Below are 9,198 nucleotides of genomic sequence, written 5' to 3'. Positions count from 1 at the left end.
AGGATCCCTTCTCTGAATGGTAGCTTCTTTACTCACTGGTACCGAGGGAGCAGGGGAGAGGCCAGTTAAGGCCCGGCTGGCTCTTAGCTGCAAGAGAGGACTGGTGATAATGTGACAACGAAGTGGTATGTGGTAATAGCTTCCTGCATCCTGGGGATGGAGGCATAAAGGCAAAACTTCACAGGGAGAAAATTTGTTTTTTTTTCAGTTGAGGAGAGGCATGAGCTGCCCACCCAGCCAGATGGAGGAGGCCTGATGGAGGAGGCAGTAAAGGCCACCTTTCTCTTCCAGCTGAGGGGAAGGGGTGTGTGTGTGTAGGGGGGGGGTAGGGGGGACTGGGGGTGGAATTTGACCGCATGGATGACTTTGAGCTTCACAAATAAGAGGGAGAGAATAAGAGAAACCTGAAATTTGGGGACATCATAGATTTTTCTTCTCGAGGGTTTATTACTGTCAGCTGGGGGTGTTTTTAGCTGAGCCGGCATTTTATTTATAAGGAAATTCAATTCCCTCTTCCTCCCACTACAAATGGAAACTCCGCCCCACCAGGTGTCCTTTCAACCGCTCCATTTTCCCCTCAAAGTTGGGGAGGGGAGTTCAGGCCAAGGCCCCTCCTCCCTGCAGTTGAGGACAGTTATGAAATCTGGATTGTGAAATATGGGAAAGGCCCGCCCTCCATGTCCCCCGCTAAATAACGACTCAGATGGGGCCCCCCTCATGCGAAGCCCTGCTCCCCCTAGCCCGCCCCCGACTAACGCAGTAGAGTTCTGGGCGTGGAGTTTTGGGGGGATGCTATTCCCGGTCCCCTGGCGCCTCAGGGGGCGATGAGATCCTGGGGCGCCCGGGGGCCATGGCGGAAGTCAAGGGGTCAGGCCATTCCGGGACGCTGGGGGCCACCTGTGGCGGCGCGTGGCGGGGGGCGTGCCTAGGCTCACCCGCTCGAGGGCCCGCCGAGAGCAAGCGGCGGGCGCAGCTGAGCCCAAGTCCCAGCACCCGGCCCGCGCCTCGGGCTTCCGCCGGGTCAGCTGACTACTTAAGTGCGGAACTGCGCGCCCCGCCGTGCTGCCAGCCGCCGCCGCGCTCTGCGCTCAGTGTTCGGCTCTCGGTGCTCCGCGCCTGCCCTCGGTGCTCCGCGCCGCGCGTCCGCCCAGTCGTCATGGCCGGGCTCGTGGTCAGTGGAACTCAAGTAAGTCCGCCAGGACGAACCCCGCCCTTGCTGTCGGTGTGGGGAGGGAGTGCTGGAGCAAGGGGCCACCCCGAGGTTAGAAAGGGCGCCTCGCCCCACTCAGGGGGGCTGCGTCTCCAGCTGGCGACACTTTCAGGTGCCCAGGCCTGCCCTAACTTGGTAAGGACAGGTCCCCTTTGGGGCCTGGCATCCCTCCCCACCCCCCCGCCCCCGGCTGTGGGAGAAGAGGGGAAGGCCCGCTAGGACGACCAGGTCCCCTCCCACCTCCTCTGTCCCTAGTGCTCACTGCTAAGGCCAGCAGCGCCAATTTCTCCATCAGGCAGAGTGGACCATGCCCACAGCTGATGGTACTTTTTGGGACTCATGTGTAATGTCATAATCAGAAGAAAAATAACTTTGGTTAAAGAAAACAGTTTAATATATTCATCTTTATACTAATGAAGTTGTAACATATAGACACTAGGGGTGTGTGTCTGTGGTTTATTTATTTTTTAAGGACCCCAGGATGGCAAAAGTGCCGAGGTCCCACTAAAGACCATGAAAATCATAATGCATTCCTGCAGGCTCTAGGTTTGGGGGCCACACTGCAGACTGCCTCTGGAACCTAAACCAAGGCCCCTTATTCAAGACAGGTAGAAGGCTAAAGTCCCCCTACTTTTATTTCGGCATCTGATTTCCCTTTTTAGTTTATTATATGGTTGACATACAATGTTATATTAGTTTCAGGTGTGCAACGTAGTGATTCGACAATTCTATACATTATACTTGGCTCACCACAAGGGTAGTTAGCATCTGTCACCATGTAACGTTATTACTATATGCCTGCCCAATGCTGTGCTCCTCACCCCCAGGACTTATTTTATAACCGTTTGTACCTCTTAGTACCCTTCACCTATTTTGCCTATCCTCCCACCCTCCTTCCCTCTGGCAACCACCAATTTGTTCTCTTGTATTTGAGTCCGTTTTTGTTTTTTGTTCGTTTTTTAGATTCCACATGTAAGTGAAATCATATGGTATTTGTCTTTCTCTGACTTGTTAACACCTATCATGATACCCTCTAGGTCCCTCCATGTTGTCGCAAATGGCAAGAGCTCATTTGGCACATGACTTCTTGAACTGGTGTCTGTGAGGAACGGCAACATTCCAGTTTCAACTCTGGGTGACAGACACCTAGCCTCACTTGCTTTCAGCTCTGTAGTGGAGCCTCAGGTGTTCTCAGTCATTGCTGGAGGGATGCTGGGCCCCGGGGCCTCTTACCTTCTGGAAAAGCCAGGTCTCTCCTTTGAACCTCTGATTAAGCCAGCCCTCCTCCCGCCTTTCCTTTGCATGCCCTAGAGAAATAGTTCTGAGGTTTTGAAGCTCACCCCTTGGATTGCCTAAGGCAGGTAGTGTCAGGCACAGTTAGAGTTTTGAGATTACTCTGGGCAAATGTTTCCACCTTCTCCGAGTTCAGAAGTGAGCAGGCCAGGGAGGTACCAGCCTATGGGAAAGGTTAAAAATGATGGGTCTTGGGGCGCCTGGGTGGCTCAGTCATTGGGCGTCTGCCTTCGGCTCGGGTCATGGATCGAGCCCCTCATCGGGCTCCCTGCTCGGCGGGAGACCTGCTTCTCCCTCTCCCACTCCCCCTGCTTGTGGTCCCTCTCTCGCTGTGTCTTTCTCTGTCAGATAAATCTTTAAAAAAAAAAAAAATGATGGGTCTTATTTAGATGGTTGGGAAAGGGGCTTTTGGGAGTTAACATGCTTGCCTAGAGGAAGTGGAGGAGGGGGCCTCTGCCAAGAATGTCCTGTTCCCCCCTGACCCTAGGTCTCTGCATTTCAGACCCAGCATTCTTTGGGTGTAGCTTCTTCCAACTTCGTGGAGCACTTAACAGTAGGGCTAAGAACTTTCTTGTGCCTCCTTTTCCCCTGTTTCCCTAACTTGATTATTGTCCTGCACCCCCTGCTTTTAGCCTACTCCAAAGGGCTCAAAGGCAATCATTAACCTGTTGGTGAGGCATTTTGAGGATTAGGGGGCTGTTTTAAGCAGATGGAGCTGCTCGGGGAGGAGCTGAGAAGACAGGCTGAGAAAATGCTCCTGGGGTGTTAGTCCCCCAGGTCCTGAACCTCCTAGGCCAGTGGATCTGAGTGGCAGCCCTGGGGTTTAGGGTATTTTTTTTTTTTTTTTTTTTAAGTATTCTGCCTCTTTTAGTTTCTAATGACAGCCGTAAGAAGTAGTAGTTCTTGGAATGTGTGTCACATGGTACTTCTCAAATTTTGGTAGAGGCTTCTTAAAGAGGAAAAAAACGCCTTCTGATGAGCCCATAGTATTTATACTGTTTCTTTTGCAATGTTGCTTAAATGTACAAACATAAAACCAGATATAACTTTTTCGAAGTTCACAGAGACCTATCCCCCAACTAAAGAGATGGCTTAAGTGCGCGCGCGCACACACAACCAACAAAAAAACCAAAAGACCATACCACCACTAAAACAATTGAATGAGATGGATGATGTTGAAATTAGGTCACTGCTTTCAACACCATCTCGGACTGACTGCTCTTGCCCTGGGTTTTAGGAGTTCCACTGGCCTATATCAGCCCTCCCTCCACTCTCTTCTGTAAAATCTTTTTATTCAACATGAATCTGACTTCATTTGGCCTTCTCTTGGCTTGAATGCATCATTTACATCAGCATTAAGTCCTCAATCTTCTTTTTCCACTAGTTGATGACCAAATAGTGGCATCGATATAATTGTAGATACGAATGCAGACTTGGAATTCGGGCACTGAAATCTCGTGCCAAGAGACATGGGAATAACCAATCCCTTTCTTAGGGATATTGGTCTGATTCAAATATTTACTGAGTGGCCACTAGGTGCTGAGGACAGGGCTGTGTACTGTATGTTATCTTCTCATTGCTGTAAGCTGGGGATCTATGACTCACTGGGCTATTTCATGAAGATTGACTAGGTAACAGCCAGGTGGTAGGCTTTAATAAATGTTGGTTCCCTTATTCGTCATACCTTTTGGATGCGGTTAGTGTTAGACTAGTTTACAGAAGAGGAGACAAACTGAGATTGTGACCCATCCAGGATAACACAGCCAGTAAGTAGCAGCACGGGGACTGTTTCTATTCTGACAGAGCTTTCAGTACAGATTTAAAATCAAGGATCTTCCACCCCCGCTGGTTGGGGTCAGGCATCAGAAAATAATCATCTCTACACACAGTCTACTAACAAATCTGTCCTCAGAAATGTCCAGAGGGCCTGTCTCAACTGCAAAGAGAAATCTGTAGTCTTCTGATCAGGTTGGTAATTCCCTGTGGCCTCTGCTCAGAGGGGCTGGCTGTGTGTATGTGTGGGAATTTTGCACAGACCTTCTTGTTTTCCTCTTTCGTACCCCTCTTTGGTGAGGGGTGCAGGGGGAGGATCTTCATATGTTTTCATTTCCCTGGTAGTAGTGTCCCTTTCTGTTACCGTTCCACACGGGGGGTAGAAGTCTTGGGATACTGGTGCTATAAGGTAGGCAAATGAAAAGTACGAAACTTGGCTCTTCAGTCTAAAAGTAATTGACTCAACACAATGACTTGTTCTGGATGTGCTTTTGCTTCTGTGGCCTTTAGGGTCTGTTAATCTCCATTTCCCTTATTTGCTCATGTAACAAACTGTTTTTGGTCTGGCTCTTCTGGCTTGTTACATGAGGTTGGGCCTACGCTCCAAGAAGCTTCCTGACATCCTGAGAGGTAATGTCTTCCACTCAGGAGCACTTCCTAAACATGACTTTCGTCTCGTTATGAGTTGGTTGCAGTGCCTGGTGGTGGCTGCTTGCTGCTTTTAAGCCTTGTCCCTCAGATTTGGACCCTTAAATGTGGTTAGCTTAACTCACATCTCTAAATACTCCCAGTTTAGCATGGGGGTTGGTGGGGGTGAGGTGTCCAAGCATGCGGATGGCTTATCAAGTTGGTTTTCATACTAAATTTGTGAGACCTGGTCTTCACTGCAGAACAAATTGTGCTTTAGTTTTCCTGGGATGTTGGGGTAAGCTGTTGTAATAAAACAAGCTGATAAAAGTCTTCTTAGGCATGTAAATGGTCTGCATGCTTCATGGTGATAGCTTTCTTGGTGCTCCTTTTGCCACTTGAAAGGGGATCCTACAGAAGAAGGAGGGGAGCAAATCTCCCTCCTTTCCCCAGGTTCTGATGCTCCTCTGGGGCTCTCAATATCCTATCATGAGGTAGTTCACGACCTTTCAGCTAGGAAGACGCATTTTTGAAGCCAAAACATGATGATAGATGTACCACTGGTGTTTATTGATCCAGAAAATCTACATCCACGTGTGGATTTGTAAGAACTCCATGGCTCCCAAATTGGAAGTTCCTATTCCTGGTGCAGGGCTTTATCATTAAGAAGCTGTATTACCCTGGATATGCTGCTGAAGTCTTAGTTTCTTTGTAAAAACATGACGGGTTTTGAGAAACTGGGTCCCTACAAGATTGAGTCCTTGGTTGAGTCTATAAGGACAGAGCTCAGTTTCCGCATCTAAACCTCAGCCTCTATGCTGTATACACCATGGAGATCTTGAATAATGATATCTATAAGATGGGGGTGCATGATGGGGTAAAAGGGATGGGTTTTCTGGTGATTTCCGTGGGCCTGCAGGGTCAATGTGGTATTCTAATACAGAAACTGCTGCTGATCAAGTGGGCATCCTGAGGGAAATTGAAGTCTGTAGATTGATTGGGACCTTATATCCCCAGTCTTTTCTTGCTATATGATTTCCATCTCTGCTTGGAAGCAGAAGTTTATTACACAAGGAGTTCTGAGGAACAGCTGGTCCCATGTAGAAAAGGGAGGTTGCTAGATTGAACTTTGAGACCTTTATTTTTTAGCCTGTGTCTTCCTGAGTCCAAATTATCTTATCAGAATCAGCTATTTTTCTGTCCTTTCTCCCCGCCCCCGTCCTCCAGAAATGAAGTTACTAAAGGAGTGAGTACAGGATCCTGTACTGTCAGCAGTTTGACCCCACTGGATAGGACGGAGAGTAGACTTGAAAATTGAGCGTATTAGGGTGCAGTGTGATTTTTATTAGGCGGAGTCCTATGAAGGTGCTATTTCTGTAGTTCTAGGATTGAGTATTAGTCATAATGTTCAACCTAATATCTAGAGTTCTATATGGCCACCATATTCTTGTTCCCCATTAGGAAGCATAACCCCCTGGGGAGTCTCTTACTTATTCCAAGACATTCTTACCTTACGTGTAGGAGGATATGCATTTGTGGGGAGAAAGGATCAAGACTGTAGGCATGTAATAGGCCTGAATTTCTACCTGGCCGTCGGGGGTAGGGAGTCCTTTACGGAAGTATCCTATGTTTTGATCCACTAGCCAACTCTCACCCATGGGTTTGTTTTATGGATTTTGGAATTTGTGCCCTGTGGTTGAATTGGCAACTGTCTGTAAAAAATGGTTTTCAAAGATTGAGTAGTTGGAGCTGTGAGGAAGCCCTCTGACCTTCCTACAGTCAAATTGTGGCATCAAATTACAATTCAGCTTCTTAATATTTGGGCACACACTAGATTGTTAATAATGATAAAATAAGTAAAAGAAGGCCTAAGGGAAGAGCTCTGCAACCCGAGTAGGGTTGGTTGCAAAAGGCTCCCTGGAGAAGAGAGACTTGGAAGCTGTGGCCACCTTTCGTTTCCCTGTCGCCTTCAAATCCGCTTCGTACAGAGTGGGGGACATTTTATACGAAGTGGTAATAGGATGGGATTGGCGGTCTGGGGAGGTTTTCTTGTCCAACCCTATTTTTTTCCAGCACCCTGCAGGTGGAATGCTGGTAAGTGCATCTGCTGTGTCTTTTATGAGGTAATGTGCATAACAGGGTATTTGGGCGGCTGGTGGGGGCGACAGGGGAGGAGAGGGAGGCGGAGAGCCAGAAGGGCAGCTGTTGGGAAGGCCCCTGAGCGAGAGGCTGATTGCTGTGATTATATCGGTGTGCTCTGACATGGGGGCTTTTCTGGACACCTGAATCTGGCCAATTTTAGTCCAATTTCCATTGTGCTGGGATTAGTCTCCATCATGCTAAGTGTACCAGGAAAGGGGAGCTGTTGGCAGAGTCCTTGAAGCCCCCAAAGCTGATTTGATCAGGAAAACAGTCACAAATGTGGCCTTTTTTGTGTGTGAGGAGTGCGTGCATTTAAAGTTGCGGAAGCAATCTTTAGATCAATGACTCCCGGTTGGGAGCAGCTGGGCGATTTCCGTTTGCCACATTGTTTCTGTTCCCTTTAATTTCCAGGTGTCCTACATAGGCCAGGACTGCAGAGAAATTCCAGAGCACCTTGGCAGGGACTGTGGACATTTCGCAAAGAGGCTCGATCTGAGCTTTAACCTTCTGAGGTATGTACCGTTCACAAGATGCAGACCAGGCCAGGGAGGAACCAGTGCCCCTGGTCACGGCCTCTAGGTCCAAGTCACCGTCCAGTTCTGCATAGGGTGTGGGGCTCTGAGACATGTGGAATCACACCCCAAAAGTGGGACTTTGCTTCAGATGAATCTTTGGCTAGCCTCTTTGTGCCACTGAAAAAGCTGTGAGCATGGACCATCTCCCCCGAGGTCCTATTAGAGGACCATTGCCATGTTGCATTGTTCTTTTCCTTTCTTACTGATACCTATGCAGAAAAAGTTAGAATACTCTTGGGGAAGGAATGAGATGGAACCAACAAGAGCATTTTGTGGCATTTAGGAATGCTTTTCCGGGTAACCCCATCTCCCAAAGATATGCCAAATCACAGGTAAGGTGCATATATGTGTGTGTTTTCTTTCTTTGATTTTTTTTTTTTAATGAATTGGAACCTTAAATATTTTGTGGTGATTTCTCCCAGATGGTATTTCAAAGCAATTCAGACACTGTTGGCATGGGGCAGGTGGGAGGGGAACTCTAACAACTGTTCCAATCTTGGCAAAAGTTAAGTGTGATCTTCTATACTATTCCATTGGAGGATACAGACAGTGATTTCATTTCTTCATAGAAGGTTACCAGTTGTGAGTGGTTTGGGGGCTTGGAAGAGGGAAGTAGGAGGTACTTGGAAAGCAGATATCAGTGGGATAAATGAGCAGGGGTTAGGGTGGTGGTTTTCCTAATAAGCTGTCCTGTCCTCCGAAAGCAACAAACTGTCTTGGGGTGGAAGAAGAGATGAGGAGCTCGAATCCCACCCAGGGCTCAGGCATTTTTGTGTTTCCACGCCTTGGAGTATTTTCTCTCCCAGCCTCTGAGGACCCTGGGGAATTAAGAATTTGAGAGAAGATGGATGAAACTCAGGGCGTTAAGGCCCCAGTAGGTAGAGGGGACTTGAAGCCGACAGAGCTTTTTGGGCTGGTCCTTACTGAGATGCATGGTCTTCTGGGAAGAGATGTCCAGAGGGTTATGTAGAAAGAGAGTGGGTGCTGAGTGCGTGCATGCAAGGGTTTGTATGCTTCTGGGGAGATGTGGAAACTGAAAAGTCACAAACTAATAGGTAGTGATGAGGATGCCAAACAAAGAAATGCTGACTCTAAAGAAATGAAGGATGATTTTTGGTCCTGATACCCAAGGACAGGACAAAAGTACACAGCCTGGACTGGATGGATGGTGCCTGAGAGGTGTGTGCCCCTTAAAAAGCTCCCCAGTGCAGACGCAGGGAAAGAGTTTCTTTGCTTGGACATTGGAAGGAGCTCTTTCTGTGTGCCTGGCTTCCAGAAGCTTGGGGCATTGTGGCTCAGGCTGTGGCTGCCTTGCTGGTGGGAGCCCGGATGTGGGTTGGAGGAGGCTGGGCCCCATGAGGGAGTGTGTCAGCGGGGACAGGTCATGGGACTGAGCTGTCAGGTCTGAGGAAACAGAGCTGTCTTTGTCAAATGCAGAGGCCCTGCCTCCCTTTGGCAGAGAATGGGCTGGACCCCGAGAGGTAGGGGGTGTGTGTGTGTGTGTGTGTGTGTGTGTGTGTGTGTGTGTGTGTGTGTGTGTGTGTGAGAGAGAGAGAGAGAGAGAGAGAGAGAGAGAGA

The 9,198-nt window shown here is 48.5% G+C and overlaps 1 protein-coding gene across 1 annotated transcript in view; it reads left to right on the top strand.

The window, feature by feature from the left end:
- The first annotated feature begins 772 nt into the window (after positions 1–772).
- The window catches only part of LRMDA (leucine rich melanocyte differentiation associated), a 1,074,443-nt gene continuing 1,066,017 nt past the window's right edge, over positions 773–9,198 (top strand). Inside the window, exons 1-2 of the mRNA XM_073878762.1 lie at positions 773–1,186; positions 7,457–7,557. Of these exons, the coding sequence (XP_073734863.1) occupies positions 851–1,186; positions 7,457–7,557 (437 nt within the window). The 5' untranslated portion in view covers positions 773–850. The remainder of the gene's footprint in view (positions 1,187–7,456; positions 7,558–9,198) is intronic.

The sequence above is a fragment of the Callorhinus ursinus genome, unplaced genomic scaffold, assembly GCF_003265705.2.
Source record: "Callorhinus ursinus isolate GAN/ISIS: 27379988/994484 unplaced genomic scaffold, GSC_fseal_2.0 scaffold31, whole genome shotgun sequence".
Lineage (NCBI taxonomy): Eukaryota > Metazoa > Chordata > Mammalia > Carnivora > Otariidae > Callorhinus > Callorhinus ursinus.
Note: the sequence above shows the minus strand (reverse complement) of the source record. Positions and strands in the feature narration are given on the sequence as shown.